Raw genomic sequence first — 17,723 nt, 5'->3', positions numbered from 1 at the left:
GGCGGGGCCAGTGCGCTGCGGTTCGTGCAGGCGCGTTCCGAGGGCGCGGGAAAGGCGTGGCTAAAGCCGCCAGACTCGCCGTCCCGCGGCCCGAGGGCGTGGCCGTCAGTCAGCCTGCTCGGACGGGGCGCGCGTGGAGGGGGCGTGGCTGCGCAGGCCTCATGAATAATGCAGCGCGTCGGAGGGCGGCGCGGGGGGGCGGGGCCGGCGCGCGGGCGCAGCCGCCGAGGGGGGGGGCGGGGGAGTGATGGTTACAAGATGGCGGCGCTGAAGGAGGCTCGGAGCTACGGGCTGTCGTGCGGGCGCGTGAGCGACGGCAGCAGGGTGTCGGTGTTCCACGTGAAGCTCACCGACAGTGCCTTGAAGGCTTTCGAGAGCTACCGGGCCCACCAGGTGAGCGGCGCGGCGTCCGGGGGCGGGCTGCGCCGTGGGGGACACCTGTGGGGGGCAAGGCCGCGTCCGCACCTGGCGACACCTTGACCGACCCCGTGACATCTTCCAAGCTGAGCCTACTCTTTCGGCTTTTTATAAAACAGGTCCTTCCTACGTAGCCCAGGTTGGCCCTGGACTGACGGTCATCCTCCTGCCGCAGCTTCTTCAGTACCGGGATGACAGGCGTTAGAAGGGGTATTTTAAACAGAATTTACTTATTGACCCCAGGTCCTGCCGCCCGGGGTCATTCTGTCCCTGGACCCTGCTGGACTGTTGTGGTTTTCCGGAGACCGAGGCGCCGATGTTAGCCATGGTGGCGTCCCCGGCTGGACACTCGGGAGGAGGCAGCGGCGCCCACCACCCTTGGTCGGTGCGGCTCCTCTTCCACCCTCCTTTCGGGGCCTTTGGTGCTGTTCTGGTTGGGGGTGGGGGTGGGGACCCCAGCTGTGTCCCCTCTGCAGGGCCCCGGCCTGGGGCACACCTGGATGCTCCGCCCAAGCCTTGGCACCAGCCTGGTCCGCCGGGCCGGAGTTGGAGGTCTCCGGGGGAGGAGGTCTGGGGCTTCATCGTACCGGTGACCGGGGTGTCGGCCGTGTCCCTGGGACGTGTGTTTGCCTGTGCTGGCGCAGGGGGTGTTGACGCGGTCGGGTGAGCGGAGAGTAACTAGGAAGGAATGTGGTTTTCTTCCTGCCCGGGACATGCGCAGGACCATTGGCCCAGCTAGGAATTCCTTCCCCATTCAGCGTCTGGGGAGCCGGCCTCTTCCCGCCTGTCTTTCCATCACTTCCCTGAGCCACTTCCTGCCTGTGCTGGGGCCTCAGTTTCCTCCTTTCTAGGACAGGATTGAAGCTCTTTGGGAAGAGATTAGTTCTTCCCTTGTCGGGTTCCACATCGTGAGGCGGAAAGCACCCTGCAGATGAGGAGGGAGAGGTGGCAGGGACTCGGGTGGTAGCCACTGGGTGACCGGCCCAGCCACTCTTCCTGGTTGGGATTCCAACCTGGAGTCTTTCCCCTTGGGCCATGCCGACTAGTCCTGGAGGATCAGGACTTTTTCCAGAAACGGCTGGACCAGAGCGTGAGTCACCGCCGTCGTGGACTTGGTACCTGGTGGCAGCGGCTGGCCCTGGCCCTGCTGGCCCAGCACCTTCTCTCCAGCACCATGTCACACTGTTATTTTTAATTTCGGGTGCGCATTACATCCCCTAACTAAGCTTGGTTTTCCTCATGTGAGGGCGCTTGTGCCACAAGCTGTAGGCCGCCATGCACGTACCCCAAGGGAGCCAGCCATGTCTGCCGCACCGTGACTGACCACGAGGGAGCCTGGCTGGCAGCATTCAGTTTTGGGGCAGTCCAACCCTGTGTTTATCTGGAAAGCTGACACGGCACTTAAGTGGCAAGGCGACTTTGAAGTTTAATCTCTTGTCAGCATCGGATCCTCATTCTATGTTAAGTTGGTCTCAAACTCACGACTCTTTAAGTGCCAAGGTGGCAGACAGGCACACACCACTAGTCCAGCTTCGGAGATACATTGTTTGTTTGCTTAGTTTTTCAAGACAGGGTTTCTCTGTGTAACCCTGGCTGTCCTGGAACTCACTCTGTAGACCAGGCTGGCCTCAAACTCATAGATAGCCACCTGCCTCTGCCTCCCGAGTGCTGGGATTAAAGGTGTGAGCCACCGCCACCGCCACCACCTGGCTCCAAGCTCTGGCTGTTTTTTTTGTTTTGTTTTTGTGGGTTTTTGTTGTTGTTGTTTGGGGTTTGTTTTTTGTTTTTTGTTTTTTTTTGGGGGGGGAGTTCGAGACAGGGTTTCTCTGTGTAGCTTTGCGCCTTTCCTGGAACTCACTCTGTAGCCCAAGCTGGCCTCGAACTCACAGAGATCCGTCTGGCTCTGCCTCCCGAGTGCTGGGATTAAAGGCGTGTGCCACCACCACCGCCCGGCTTGTTTCGGGGTTTTTGTTTGTTTGTTTCTTTTCTTTCTTTCTTTCTTTTTTTTTTTTTTTTTTTTTTGAGACAGGGTTTCTCTGTGTAGCTTTGGGCCTTTCCTGGCACTCACTCTGTAGCCCAGGCTGGCCTCGAACTCACAGAGATCCACCTGCCTCTGCCTCCCGAGTGCTGGGATTAAAAGTGTGTGCTACCACCACCCTGCTCTGGTTGTGTGTTTTTAAGTCTTCACTACGTAGTCCTGGTTTGTCTGGAATTTGTCAAGTAGACCAGGCTGGCTTCCAGCTCACGAGATCTACCTGCCTTTGCTTCCAGAGTGCTGAGACTAAAGGTGTGTGCCTCCATGCCTGGCTCGGATTTAATCTTACCTCTGTGCATGGAGGGGACTGAGACGAAGGTAGCTTGACAGCAGGAAGGGGCAGGTTTGGGATAGTGGGCGGGAGGGACTTGGAGAAACTTTGGTGACTAGAGAGGTACTGGTCAACAACTGATGCTCACAGAGCCAGCACCATTTCTGTTCTTCCTGCTTTGAGTTATGCCCCATTAAAAGCAACCTGCACAGGTCGGTTCCTCTTGCTTTTCCAGCAGCCGTGTCTTGAGTCTGCTGGGCAGTTGCTCACCATTGAGCTGTGCCACCAGTTCTTTGATTTTTAAAGACATGGTCCTGTTCTGTAGCCCAAGCTGGTTGTGAACTCAGGACTCTCCTGCCTTAGCTTTCTGTGTTGGCTTAACAGTTGTGCCCTAGCACAATCCTGTATTTTATTTTGAATTGCCAGGAGCTTTTTCTTAACTTCAGGTGTGGCCAGAGCAGGGACTTGAAGGAACTACCTGTGGAACGGCTGTGCGTGGCCTGGGGAAGGGGCTGGGCATGTTTCAGTAGAGGTGGGAATGTGTGGTAGCCTGTACTGGAACAGAAAACTACAGTTCAGGGCACAGCCACAGGGACGACCAGAGTCCGTCCTACCTGGGACTTGGGGCTTCTTCTCTTGTAATGTCAAAACACACACACACACACACACACACACACACACACACACACACACACAGGCAAACAGGTAGGATGAGGCAGGAGAGTTAGGAGCTCAAGGCCAGCCTGGGGTAAACAAACTTTAAAAAGTTCCCAAGCCAGACTGGTGCTGATGTGGCACTTCTGTGTGTGTTGGGGCTCAGTGGGTGTGGCTTTAGAAAAGATAAGGAAATGTGGTCTTCTCATCCTTCCAGGACAGCTGTTTGCTACTGAGAGGCATGTCCCCTGACAGCCATGAGATGGGGACCCTGCCTCCACCTATTATTCCATTGTAGTTCATCCTTGTTGGCTAGATGGGCTCTGTGGCCGCATGCGCTCACCCTGTCCTTGGTGGAAAGACACAGAGAGGTCAGGGAAAATTGAGGGTTCCAGCAGGGTCCACACAGCGAGCCTTGAGAAGCTGTGGGCTAGCAAGGACCTGACTTCCTCCAGCTCCAGACCGGTCCTTCTTGGGTCTGCAGACTTCCACGCCCCCTTGAGTCCCAGCTTCTACTGAGAGTGGCTCTTGCCTGGATTCTGCTCTGCCCTTACATCTCTGGGCATCTGTCACTTGCCTGTAGGAGGCCACTTTTGGGGCCCATCCTGCACTGTCCTCCCAAGAAATAACCACCCTGCCCTGTCAGCATAGGGCTGGCCTATGGTCCCAGAGGCACTGAGATGTACCACTCATGTTACACCTGATGTTCTAGAATCCTCAAGAGTTGGCGGAGATGGGTAAGGGAGATCCACCACGGTAGACGCCAATAAGAAGTGAAGTAGGGCTGGATGGTGGTGGCGGCGGCGGCGGCGGCGCACGCCTTTAATCCCAGCACTCGGGAGGCAGAGCCAGGCAGATCTCTGTGAGTTCAAGGCCAGCCTGGGCTACAGATCGAGGTCCAGGACAGGCACCAAAACTACACAGAGAAACCCTGTCTCAGAAAACCAAAAAAAAAGAAGTGAAGGAGGGCTCTGATGGTCAGATAGGGCTTCGCAGGGCATTGGAGGCCCTGGCTCACTGTGCTGCGCCATGGAAAAAGCTGAGTGTGGGGCGAGAGGAGCCCCAGGTAAGCCTGCACCTTCCTGACGGGGTTCACTTTTCCCTGGGGATTCCAGCCTTTTGGAATTACCAGGACACTGCCCTGAACAGAGTGGGCTAGTGGTTCCTTGAAGCACACCCTGGACAGAGGGGTCTGTCTGTCCCAGGCTTCCTTTCCATGCACAGGGGCCTCAGGGCAGTCTGCCAGTGTCCCTAGAGAACAGTCAGTGGCTGAGGGACCTTCCCACCTTACTGGCATGTCTGTGCTGGGCCCTGTTTTCAGAGAAAGCTGGAGTGTGACAGGATCACCTCCTGCTTGCCTGTGCCATCCATTCCAGTCAGCCCCATCGGGGAGCAGTGTCCAGTTTTCAGGTGAGGTCACGGGTGGTGGCTCTAGCGGCTGAGTCACCTCTCAGAACCTCTAAGCAGGGAGGTGGCTCCGGAGCCAGGCATCAAGGCCTCAGAGGGCTGTGGCTCTGCCAGGCAGGGTGCAGCATGCTGGTGTGGGCATCAGAGTGTGGCGGCCTTGCGCCTTTGGCCTGCTGGGGCGTGGCTTCCCCATGCGTATCTCCAGGGAGGTGCTGGATGGTGCTGAGGCTGAGTACTCCGAGAACTAGAGCGAGAGGGAAGCAGCCTGGAGATGGAGTCTTCAGGGGCTGAGGTTGTGTGTGCCGAGGACTCAGCTCCTCCCTGGCCACTGTGACCCTTGATTGTGCTTCCGGCTGCCTGACTGTGGCCACGGTGACGGTGTGTAAACAGCAGGCACTCAGAACCCACCCCTCTGTTGACTCATCTGCAGGCCAGAGTTCATTACCCTGCAAGCAGTTTTGACAGCACACCGGGATTGTGACATCCTGGCGGCCTTGAGGGAGGAACTACCCAGCATGGAAAACATGGCTGCTTTTCCTACTCACCCAAGCCAGGCCCACAGGAGACCCTAGGATGGGGCTATCAGGGCACACACTGGACTCCTGCTAGTTGACCTGGGTGCTCTTGAGTCATATAAGTGGGTTTGTGTCAGCTCTGCAGTCCCATGGGTCACTTGGAGTGTCCCCAAGTAACCTCATACTAGTGTGTAGGCAGCCACAGCAGGTAGATACTCTGTCTGCTTTCATTCTTTTACATTAGACAGGTGTCATGTAGCACAGGCTGGCCCTCTCTGCTTCCCAAGTGCTTGGGTGACAGGCGTTTGCCACCACACCCAGTTGTTGTGTCACAGTTCAATAAAAAGAAGAGCTGGTATCCAAATAGGCCATCCTGAGGAGACTGTCCCACACTCAGTGTCACAGCCCTGTACTCTAATGACATCCTGCAGGCAGGAGGCTCCCTGGCCAAGGGACATGCAGCTCCCTGCTGAGTAACCAGGCCCAAGGGGTTGAGGTGGGGGCTGGCATCCACATGATCCCCAGAGTCCCTTTTTGTCTATTTGTAGCACATGGGAAACGTCTCCTTTTTACTGTGTGCACAGCTCGCACGGAGGAGCGCCACAGAAGACAGCTGTGACTGCGCCTACAGCCTGTGGGGCATCCCCATCCTCTCCACCCCTACCACCCCACTCCTGGAGACGGGGTTTCTCTGTGTAGCCCTGGCTGTCCTGGATCTCGCTCTGTAGACCAGGCTGGCCTGGAACTCAGAGATCTGCCTGCCTCTGCCTCCCGAGTGCTGGGATTAAAGGCGTGCACCACTACTGCCACAGACTCTTGATGGTCAGACATGCATGTAATTTTGTCTCTTTCTTCCCTGGTTGTAGACAAACAGTTTATTGTCCCTTAAACCTTAAAGCCTGTGTGGTTGGCCACCACTGAGCTGCACTCCAGCCCAAGCTTTCCTGGCTGGTCTGGTTTTTTTTTTTGTTTGTTTGTTTGTTTTAATTTTATTTTGTGCGAGTGGATGTTTCTATCTATATACCACTTTCATGCCTGGTGCCAGATAAGGATGTCAGATCGCCTGGAACTGGAGTTACAGATGGTTGTGGGTCACCGTGAGGGTATTGGGAACTTAACCTGAGCCCTCTGCAAGAGCAACTGGTGCTCTCAACTGCTGAGCCATCTGTCCAGTCCCTCAGTTTTGCTTTGTAATTCTGGGGATGGGACCCAGGCACTAGAGCATGCTAGGAAGACAGTGACCACTGAATACCCCAGCCTCCCAAGCTTTTCATTTTGATCTCTGCACCTCCCCCACTGTGACACTGTGTACCTTGGTCAAACATCAAGGTGTGGTGTGTGATCCTGGGAATGCCTGCTGTGGGAACCTTGAGTACTGGCGGCACTGGTGTGCTTTCCTGGTGCACACCAGTGCTCTGGGTGAAGGTGTCCTAGGGAAGGTCCGTGAAGTCAGAGGCCTGTAGTCTCTGAGGATGAGGCTCAGTGCTCGGAGTCACTGGTGCGGCCCTCGGAGAGGTATGCTGACCAGGGAGAGACAAGCTGGAGGCAGTGAGGCCCAGAGGAGGCCAGAAGCTCTGGGGCCTTGGCCGGTATCGTATCCCAGGAGCACGCCAGAGGACAAATGCATGAGGCCTGTCTGAGGAGGTGGGCATCTCACTTAGGGCCAGACTGGCCCAGAGTGTTGCCTTCCCTGCCTCACGCCTTGGTGCTGGGATGATAGGTGTGTGCCATGACGACCTGCTCTTCTTTTTCCTCCCTCCCTCCCTCCCTCCCTCCCTCCCTCGCTTTTCTTCTCTGTCCCCATGTTTGTTTTTCTCTTCCCCACTTCCATTCTTTCTCTTTTTATAGAGATGTCACCCCAGGGCCTGGACTTCACCCCTGGCTACATGTGTGCAATTAGAATTTTTTATTTATTTATTTATTTATTTATTTTTTTTTTTTAAAGATTTATTTATTTATTTTGTATACAGCATGTATGACCAGAAGAGGGCACCAGATCTCATTACAGATGGTTGTGAGCCACCATGTGGTTGCTGGGAATTGAACTCAGGACCTCTGGAAGAGCAGTCAGTGCTCTTAACCTCTGAGCCATCTCTCCAGCCCGAATTTTTTATTTATTGTGTGTGTGCATGTCAGGACAGCTTGTAGGAGTTGGTTTTCTCCTTCACCACACGGGTCCTGAGGATTGAACTCGGTGTCAGGTGCCATTACCTATAGTCATCTGGTGAGCACCATGTATGCAGTTTGAAGGTGGTTTGAATGGGTGTGGCATTTTGGAAATAGCCTGTCCCTCCAGGTTTTCAAGTGACTCAGCATCAGATGTTAGAGTCAGCGCATTGCATGAGTGTTGACTGGCCCAGTGGCAGTCAGATGCGGGAGGTGCTGAGGCCCGGGCTGGGGGCAGAGACTCCATCACGTGGGCAAGTGTGACTGGAAACGCAGAGAAGGTGGCTGCATGGTCTCAGTGACTCTTGGCCACACCTCCAGCTGTGTGTGGCAGCAGGCTTTGTAGTGTGCCCCCTTGGAGCCATGCAGCCCACCTAGGACTCGTGAGAGGTGTGGGTGCAGTTCCTGGAGGTCTAGTAGCCCTTCTGGTCATCCTTTGCACGGAGGACCAAGCTTAGTGTGGGGATGCCACTCTTTTATTCATTCATTCATTCTCTCTGTCTGTGTCTCTTGTGAGACAGGGTTTCTCTGTGTAGCCCTGGCTGTCCTGGAACTCACTCTGTAGACCAGGCTGGCCTCGAACTCACAGAGATCCTCCTGCCTCTGCCTCCCGAGTGCTGGGATTAAAGGTGTGCGACACCACGGTTGGCTAGATTTGTCTCTATTTGTAGTTAAGTAAGGATGTGTGTGTGTGGCAGTCAGAGGTTAGCACTGGAGTCCCCTCCCACCTTCATGTAGTCTTAGGAGCAGACTCAGATTGTCAGCCTTGAAGCTAGCACTTTTACCACTGGAGATTGGCTTGGGCTGTTGATTCAGAAGGGCCAAGTGAGAGGAAGGTCCTAGTGGCCTCCTGGCTTAGTGACGTGGTGTGACCACTGCCTGTTGTTGGAAAGGCTTCCAAGCCAGTACCCTTGGGATACAGGACGAAGAGGCTTGGGGAGAGCCTTGGTGGTCCTTAACCCATGGAGGGAAGAGGGTCTCCGTCGTCCTCACTGCTCCCCAGCCTTACAGCAGCAGGGCTCTGGCAGTGTCCCCCGCTTGAAGTCAGATTCAGCTCTGCCAGCCCCCTTGACTAGAGGTTGGCAGTGGCCTCAGGCATGGTGCTGGCCTTTCCTGGCACTGTGAAAGAGAAAGGTGGCCTGTAGGGAACTGAGATTTCTCCTGGCTGGAGCAGCACCAAGGCCATGAAGCCAGGAGCTGCCCTCTGGGGATGTTGAACAGGAGGGGCAGCCTTGGCTACCAGGCCTTCTTGCCTCCTTGCCTGTATGTTGTCCCTTCCCCATGCTGTCACTCCTAGACTGGTCTCATGTTGCTGGCTGGAGGTGAGTGGGAAGGAGGGGAGGAGTGAGGATTTCTGGTATTGAATTCATGGGCTGCTGGGAGAAGCCCTGACCTCCAGCAGGGGTGTGTGTGTACTCAGGTGCACATGGGTGGCATGACTGCCCTGCCCTGCAAACACCAGATCAGGCCCTTCAGTTCCAGAGCTGATCTGGGGGCTGAGGGAGTCCTCACCTGCCCTTCCTAGTGGAGTGCCAACCTTCAGGCCCAGGTAACTCAAGGTCTCCTTGCCTTCCCCCAAGTGGTTTTGGGGCATGCTCATGCTCTCCCTCTTTCTCTCTCTCCCTTTTCTCTGTCTGTCTCTCCCATGCTCCCCACCTCTCTCTCACAAATTGGTTCATTTTTTGAAGTAGGGTCTCTACGTAGCTTTGGCTGTGTTTGTCGCCAGGCTTGCACATCAAGTGTCACTGTCTGCTGAGCCAACTCTGTGACCCTCTCTCTTGGTTTCTCTGTGTAACAGCCCTGGCTGTCCTGGATCTCACTCTGTAGACCAGGCTGGCCTCGAACTCACAGAGATCTGCCTGGCTCTGCCTCCCGAGTGCTGGGATTAAAGGCGTGCGCCACCACATCCAGCTTCTTTCTCAGTTTTTTAAGGTAGGGTTTCTCTATGTAGCCCAGACTGCCCAAACACTTGAGATCCTCCTGCCACAGTGCTGGGTCACAGCTGTGCCACCTCCACACCACCCCCGCTCCTTCCTTCTTGTTCTTAAACAGTGGTTTTTCAGGGAAATTACGCTTCCTGCTATGGACCTCGTGGTCTCCCCACATCCGGGCGTGGCTTCAGGGCCCAGCAAGGCTCTGAGATGATGAGGACACTGTCACATCCACAGTCAGTCCTGAGGCTAGAAGGTAGGCAGGACCCTCAGGAGAGGACCCCAGGTGTTCCCTGTCCTCAGCTTCTGAAGGCTTGTCCCCAGGATTCTGATGGTCCAGGACGTATGTCCTTATGTGGCTTGCCCGGTTTTCCAGAGGGTCCTTACAGCCTCTGTTGTCACAGCTGTGAGGGGGACGATTCTTGGTGGTGTCCTGTGCTGCTCTTGGCTCAGTAGATGGAGAGGACACTGTCCCTGTGATTGCCCTAAACCAAGCCAAGGGTTCAGTCCAGGCTGCCCTGTCTTTGTAGATAATGCTTTAGTGTGACGTCATGTGAGACAGGCTGTTAAGCTGGGAGCGTTGGCCCTGACCTCCCATGTAGCCGCCCCTCCCCGCCCCCCTCCCTGCCCCCCGGCCCCCAGCCCCCCAGCTGTGGTCTCAGGGTTGTACTGAGACTGGGGAGAGAGCCCCATGGTTCTGGTGTCCTGTCAGGGAATGTCCATCTACGTCACATCGTCTACATGGATGACATTGGGTTTCCCCAAGGTGCTTACTGGGGACGCCTCCAGCCCAGGATACTCCACAGATGCCGCAGGACAGTGACAAAGCCTGTGCTGCTTGCAGAGGGACCTAGGGGACACCTGGGTGTCCATGAGCTGGCTGACACATTTGCTGTTTAAAAGCAGATGCATCCCTGCCCTGGTCCCTGGTGGGCTGGAGCCTTGTAGCTCGAGGGAAGGGGGCTTAGTGTCCGGTCTGTTGCCTCACTCTGGGCGCTGACCACAGCCCCTTCTCTCTCCCCACTCCAGCCCAGTGGCTGGTGCCTCCATAGGGGAGGTTGAGTGGTCTGCGTGGTGGCTGTCCTGCGGTAGAGCCAGCAGACGGGACAGCTGGGGTGAGTGGATGTCTGTGAGAGCTGAACTCTAGAAGGCTTGCCCATGCGTGTGTCCCCATGTGTGTCCGCATGTCTCCAGGTGGCCAGCATTCAGGGTGCTGTGACTGGTGGAGATCTCCCTGGGAGCTGTCTGAGGGCAGGGGCAGACTGCAGCTAGAAGAGCGTGTTCCTTTCCTGTGGCTCTATTTCTGGAATTGGCGTGAGGCACCCACCGCTTGTTCCAGGGAAATGTGCTTGGCTCGGGACATTTGAGATGGGGAAGGGACAGTGGGGGCTTGCGCCAGTCTGCCACAGGGGGTCAAGGGCGTTCACCCCCTCCCCCAATTGACAAGACTTCTCTGTTGGTGGTTGTCCACAGGTAGGAAGCCAGCTGTGCTGAGCAGGCCGGGGTCGAGGTCTGGCCCTCCCTGCTGTCTCCTCCTGCTTTCTCCTTTTTTCATAGCACCTCCCCCGGGGAAGATGCTCTGTTTCCTCTCGGCTAGGAAGGTCAGGCTCCATCCCTACAGAACAGGGGTCTCCAGAGCCTGGTATGATTGACAGGGCCCTAGCCACTACTGTTGTAGCTTCATGAGGTGGGCGCAGCCCCTGTTCTCAAGTAGTGGGACTGCCCAGGGTCTTGATTTGATGACTATCTGTCCTGGACCCCAGATGTCCCTACCCTCACTTTTCCTTCCCAGCTCCTCTACTGTGTGAGTACATTGAAATCCTGGCTACTTTAGGAGGTGGCAGGAATGCCAGTGAGGATGGCTGTGACTCCTGGAGGCTCAGAAGATCAGGAGAGCTGCAGGTGTGCCCATCCCCTGCCATATGCCTTACCCCAGGGTCAGGGCATGTGGTACTTCAGAGTGAGGTGGCCTACAGCAGGCAGCCTGAGGGGATTCGCAGATAACCAGAGGATCTGGACAGCAGGATCTGGTTCCCAGCCACCTGCAGGCCAGGTACTTTATCTAAGGTGTGGCCACACCAGGGCAGCAGACTGGCATGTACCAGTAGAAGCTGCCTACCCCCATGCGTCTGTGACCCATATCTGGAAGGTAGACTAGGATGAGGGCCAGGGCCAGGCCCCAGACCCTCAATCCGCATGCTGGAGTCCCCACATGTGGACCTTGGATGTCCTAGAAGCCGAAGGGTGGGTTGGTGGGAACACAGCCCAGTCACTGAGAGGCCTTTGTGAGGTGGCCACAGGAATCATATTTGCAGCTCTCCTGGGCCATAGTCCTGATCTGCCCTGTGGGACTGCCCCTCTGCTTGTGCTTGACAGGCAACCGGGGACAGCCAGGTGCCTTTGCTCTGAAGCCCAGGTCCCTGGCATCCCTTGGGAGGTAGATAGACACCATGGCTGACTCCAGGAAGGAGGTGATGAGGGGCTATGTAGCTGGCAAGGCTGCACCGTCCAGACCTGAGGAGGTGTGGACATTACATGGTTCAGCAGTCCCACCTTCCAGAGGAGGTGCTTCTAGCTACTTCAGTCCCTCTGTCTCTGTGTCCTGTGACAACTCTGGCCCTTAGCCACTTGTGGTCAAGCAGGAGGCTCAAATGATGTGTTTGTGCTAGCAAAGGTGCCGAGGTTGTCATAGTGCCCATTGGGAATGCCCACAGGCTTGTCCCACTTTTCTCAGGTGAGTGTCTGAATACAGGGGAAGCCCAGGATAGAAGGGTGGGGCGCGGGGCTCATAGGCCAGGTCAGGACTGACCTGTACCCGGTCCCTGTATTTGGTGTCCCTAACTGCACACCAAAGCATTTGATGAGAAGTGTTCAGTGCTTAAAATGGAAGGAGACACTAGAAGGAAGGCACAGACGTCACCACAGTCGTGGCCTGGCAGAGTCAGTGGCACTGCCCTTTGCTTCCAGCTGGAAGGTGGCTCTTGCCTTTAGTCCTCGCAGAGGCAGAGGCACTCTGTGAGTTCAAGCCAGCCTGGTCTACATAGTGAGTTCCAGGCCAGGCAGGGGTACGTAGTAAGCTGCTGTCTCTGAGAATATATATGTATGTATACATGTGGGGGGGGGCACACATGCCACAGCGTCTTTACAGGGCAAAGGACTATGGAGTCACTTGGTTCTCCCCTTCCACCTTTGTGTGGGGTCTGGAGGCTGAACTTGTGTTCTGGCTTGTGTAACAAGCACTTTACACATTGAACTGTCTTTTGGACCTCATTTGTTAATTTTTGAGACAAGGTCTCACTTTGCAGTCCAGGCAGCAATTTGTGGGATCCCCCTGCCTCAGTCTTCCCTGTGCTAGGATCCCATGTATGTGCCACCACGTACATACAGTGGGCGGGCTTCCTTTGGCCTGGGTTAGGGTTTCCCTTTGGGGACAGGAGAACTTCCCGAGTGGGGATCAGGTTGCTGTTGCCCCCCGTGGATCTGACCATCTAGACTGTCCCTCTCCTGGTGCACCCCCAGGGCTTTCTCTCCTTCTCTCCCTGGTTCCTCTTGTGCCAGACACCCAGTGGAATCTCTCCTGGCTCTAGTTTGTCTCCAGTGGCCTCTGTGCATTTCTCACTCACGCTGGCTGCATTTGTTGCTTCCCACGGGTGTCTGGCCCATCATGGCTCATGCTCCTGGCTCAGGTGACCCCCTGCACCCTGCTTCTGTTGTGTCAGCTTGCTGGGTGGTGGCATGGCCACTATTCTGAAAAGCTGGCTCTGCCTGCCCTTGCTGGACAAGTGGCCTCCCTGCCCTTGAGTCTGGCTACTTGGTGTGCAGATTGTTAGGACTTGCAGAGCTGGCCGAGCAGTAGAGCTGTGCTTGCTGCCCTTACCCTGAGCTCTGTGTGCCTCCCGGATGTGCACTGATCTTCAGTCTGTATCTGCTGCTTTGGGTGACACAGGGTCAGAGCCCAAGTAGCTTCCTTTATGGCCTTGCCCAGCATGTTGCTGGGTGATTTCTAGGTCATGAGACAGTTTTGGGCAAAGCCAGCCCACTCTTCCTTTCTTTGTTGGGGCCTGTTTCATCAGTGGCCCGATGGGGATTTTAGTTTGCCCAGCACTTTTCCTCCTGGTCCTTGCCCCTTTGGTCACACTGTGACCTTGGCTGGAGAGCAGCCTGGTGGATGACATATGGGATTCTTTGTTACTGGGTTTTCTTTTTTTAATTCATTTTTATTTTGTGTGCATTGGTGTTTTGCCTGCATGTATGTCTTGTGAAGGTATTTGATCTCCTGGAACTGAAGTTATAGACAGTTGTGAGCTGCCATGTGGGTGCTGGGAATTGAACCCAAGTCCTCTGGAAGAGTAGACAGTGTTCTCTCAACCACTGAGCCGTCTCTCCAGCCCTGTTGTTTTGACTACGTAGCTTTGTCGTCCTTGACCTCACTATGTAGACCAGCGGGCTGGCCTTGAACTCACAGAGATTGACCTGCTTCTGCCTTCCAAGTGCTGTACACATGGAATTCTGAGGCTGCAGGAGGCAAGCCTGTCACCAAGGTCTCATGCAAGGTTGTGGATTCTCTTCCTGACTTGGGCTATCTACAGGGCTGGCCGGGTCCCTTTATCAAAGTAGGTCTTGTTTTGTTTGAGGATTTTAAAGGAGCAGTCAGTAAAATGAGGCAGGAGCTGAAGGGAGCTAAGACTGTGTGTGTGTTGTTTGTGTATGCGTGTGTGTGCACAAACGCTGGCATGTATGTTGTGTTTTGTGTGCAGCTGGGGCTGTTGCACACACTGTTTCCACAAGAGAGTTAGATTTCTACCTCCCTATGACAAAGCCCAGAGAAGCTGAATATCTTACTAAGGTCACAGAGCTTAAAACTGGCCCACCCATGTTGGACCGGAACATTCTAAGCTCAGCTGCTTCCAGGGCCCTTGTGTCATTTCTACTTGGCAAGGTCGAGTGAGGCAGGGCTCCTGTATGTGTGTTCCTTGTTCTCCTGCAGCCAGCCCCGGAACACCAGGACAGGGACCTCTTGGTTGTCCTGTGCACCTGAGCTTCCAGTCCTGGCCTTGGCCATTGTGCCCAGGGTGGGGGGAGAAGCTCTGCCCCATTAAAGCTGATTGAAACCCGTCCTGGTCCTGGTGGGCCCTGCTTTCCCCACAGAGGTCCTCACAGCACTCAGTGGTGTACAATGTGAAGCGCAGGTGCCCCTGCCCAGGGGTCTGCCTACCCCAAACCTTATCTGTGAGAAACAGCATGTAATGGTTCTGCTTGATCCTCCTGGCTGGTTCCGAGAGTGGGAAAGGAGGACACATGGGTTTATATGGAGAATTAAGGGCTTTATTTATTTAAAGGCAGTCAGATAAAGGCCAAGCTTGCCTTGGACTCTGTAGCTGAACATGACCTTGAGCTCCTGATCTTCCTGTCTGAGCCCCTGAGTGCCGAGTGATGGGGGTGCAGTCTCTCTGTTTTTGTGGTGCTGGAAGCCAGGGCCACACACATGCTTGGTGAGCACTCTGCCCGCCCAGCGGATGTCTCAGCTCCCCAACACTTTAGAGCAGTGTTCATCTCACAGCGCACAGAGTGGACTGTTGGAAACATCTTTCTCTTACCTGCACAGCACATAAGCCTATGTTCATGTGGCATTGTAACAGGGTCCAGTTCACAGGACCGTCTGTCACCAACTAAACACCTGCCATTTTGACTTTGTTTTGAGGGAATACCAGCCAGCATATTAGGGAACCCTTGAAGCAGGAGGAAGCAGGGCTTGCCTGTACCCCTCAATATCTGCCCTTAGTGACCCACTTCTTCCACCAGATTCTACTTCCTAAAGCACACCCCACCCCAATACACACACACACACACACACACACACACACACACACACACACACAAAACAGTGCCCCTGGCTGGGGAAGAGTATGCCCACACATGAGCCTGTGGGAACCATTCACACTCAACATGAAGTGATCCGGGTGCTCACAGTCCCAATCCCTACAGTTGCAAAGGTTTCAACATTGTTTAAAAGTCCAGAGTCTCTGCTGAGTCTCTGTGAAGTCCAACCAGTTACAGACATGCAGTCATGCCTGTTGTTCTGGAAGATCAAGAGTTCAAGGTCATCCGTAACTATAGTCAGTCTGGCCTACATGAGACCTTGTTTCAAAAAACAAAAAACCTTCAAGTCACATGCTCCTGACATACAGTGGCACAGAGCAAAACTCCCCCCCCCCCCCAAAGAGGTATAGGCATGGCTAAAACACAGTGAGGCACAGGAAACTGGGATCTCTAGGTGGGTATCTGAAGCTCACAGCAGTGCCCTCTGGGCTCTGAAGGCTTGGGCAGCCCCATGGCCTGTTGTGGTGAGTGAAACCTTTGTTTTGGGCCTGCCCTACTCTGTGCCTACAGCTTTCCTCGCTGGGCATGTGTATGAGTTTGCTTTCTGTTGTTTTGATAAAACATTGACCAAAAGCAACTTGTGGAGGAAAGTAGTCCAGCTTGTAGTCATAATCCAGCATCAAGGGAAGTCAGAGCAGGAACTCATGATAGGAGCCGAAGCAGAGCCGAAGCAGAGGCCGTGGAGGAATGCTGCTTACTGGCTTGCTCAGCCTGCTTTCTTACACAGCCCGGGACCACCTGCTGGCTCTGCCCACGTGAATCATTAATCAAGAAAATGCCATGCCTCCAGACTTGCCTACAGGCCAGTCTGATGGAGGTGATTCCTCATATGACATTCCCTTCTCCAGATTGCTCTACCTTATGTCACATTGACAAAAAAACCTAACCAGCACAGTGTCCCGTGTTCCTGGCTCTCCTGGCATCCAGGTGTCTGTGTTGTACCTGAGGCTTCACCTTCCCAGCTTTGTGCCTCTCGGGGCCTTCATGCAGCTTGCAGCCTGGGTACACATTACCCAACTCACACACTTTTCTTCTGGAACTTTGGTTCCAGCTTCCATGACCCCACCACTGTTGCCTGCTGCCTGCCTGTGAAACCAAACCAGCACCACAGGGCCTTGGAACTGTGCCTGCTCAGCCGAACCTGGAGGACATGTCCCCAGGCAGCCATGCATGTCACAGCAGAGCATCCTTGCAGGTGGTCTTTTGAGAATCTCAAAGGAATGCTTTCCAAAAGGTTTCTCTGTCCTGCTCAGGAGTGTTTGAGGGTGGGGGCTGGCCTCAGGGCACTTTCCTGTTGTGTTGGAGTCAAGTCCGAGCCAGACTCTCATTGAGCTCTGAGCAGTTACAGTTCCTCTGTGCTTTGTGCAAAGCCACCTTGTCCACTTTAAATTGCTCTTTACCTCCCTCCAGACTGTGCATTGTCCACATTTTCCTGTTCCATTCTCCGCTCTCTACTTGCAGTCTGACTAAGAGCAGTGAGGAGTGACCAACCTGCAGCCTGGTGCTCTGCTCTCGAAATGTCCTCTGCCAGTTTATTTCATTTAGTTTGTTTGCTGAGTTAGGGTCTCCTTGTACAGCTCTGGCTGGTGTGGAGCTCACTGTGTAGACCAGGCTGGGTTTAAAGGATGCACTACTATGCCCAGCTTATTTTGTTGGTTTTGGTGCACCCTCCCTGAAGGCCTGGGTACAGGCAGGATGCAGGCAGTGGGAGCTGCTCGCTCGTTTTTTGGCATATGCTCCACATGCTCCCTCTCTAGCCTTCACTCAGACTTCTCACAGCAGGCCATTCCTGAGCCGGCCACTGCAGTAGCTACTCTTCTGTCACTGAGGCAGGACACCGGACAGGAACGTAACAATGCTCTGTTTTGGCTCTTGAGTCTCATGGCTGGAGAGGTTTGGTGTGTGCTGGCAGGAGGTATGGCTGGTCACACTGTGACAACAGATGGAAAACACAGCTCAGGCTACAAGTGGGGCTAGGCTACAGAAAAGCCTGTCCCCTAGGTCCCCCTTCCCCAGCTAGGTCCCACCCTTAGTGACTCCACCTTTGAACACAGTGACACAAGCAGGGACAGGCCGTCCAAACACTGAGCCTGAGGGACCCATCACGTCCAAACAGGCATGTGTGCATTTGTTTCTCTGAGATCTGATGAATGCAGAGTTCCAAAGCCACCAGTGCAGTGGTGCAGATTTTCCCCACCCTGAACACGGCCTGTCCTCTATCCCTTAATTCAGTCCTCACCCATTGGAGCAGCTATTTGCTTTTGAAATAGACTCACATAGCCCAGACTGGTCCTGAACTCTGTTTTGTGGAGGATGCCATGAGCTCCCACCTCTACCTCTACCTCCTCCTGAGTGTTGGAGTGACAGTTGTGTGCCTCCTCCTCCTCCTCCTCCTCCTCCTCCTCCTCCTCCTCCTCCTCCTCCTTTAATGTTTCTAATTTGATGCG

At 54.8% G+C, this 17,723-nt stretch overlaps 1 protein-coding gene and 1 long non-coding RNA gene across 2 annotated transcripts in view; one reads left to right on the top strand and one right to left on the bottom strand.

Annotated features, from left to right (window-relative positions):
• Window positions 1–236: 236 nt before the first annotated feature.
• The window catches only part of Ell (elongation factor for RNA polymerase II), a 49,297-nt gene continuing 31,810 nt past the window's right edge, over window positions 237–17,723 (top strand). The window contains exon 1 of the mRNA XM_059244935.1: window positions 237–393. Coding sequence (XP_059100918.1) covers window positions 259–393 — 135 coding nt within the window. The 5' untranslated portion in view covers window positions 237–258. The remainder of the gene's footprint in view (window positions 394–17,723) is intronic.
• LOC131894631 (uncharacterized) lies at window positions 8,232–9,929 on the bottom strand. Its single transcript, XR_009374977.1, has 2 exons — window positions 9,554–9,929; window positions 8,232–8,584 (listed from the first exon to the last, which is right to left on the bottom strand). It is a non-coding gene; the product is annotated as an uncharacterized LOC131894631 (long non-coding RNA).

This window comes from Peromyscus eremicus, chromosome 17 (genome assembly GCF_949786415.1).
Source record: "Peromyscus eremicus chromosome 17, PerEre_H2_v1, whole genome shotgun sequence".
Taxonomy (NCBI): Eukaryota; Metazoa; Chordata; class Mammalia; order Rodentia; family Cricetidae; genus Peromyscus; species Peromyscus eremicus.
This window is presented reverse-complemented; position numbering and strand designations above follow the sequence as displayed.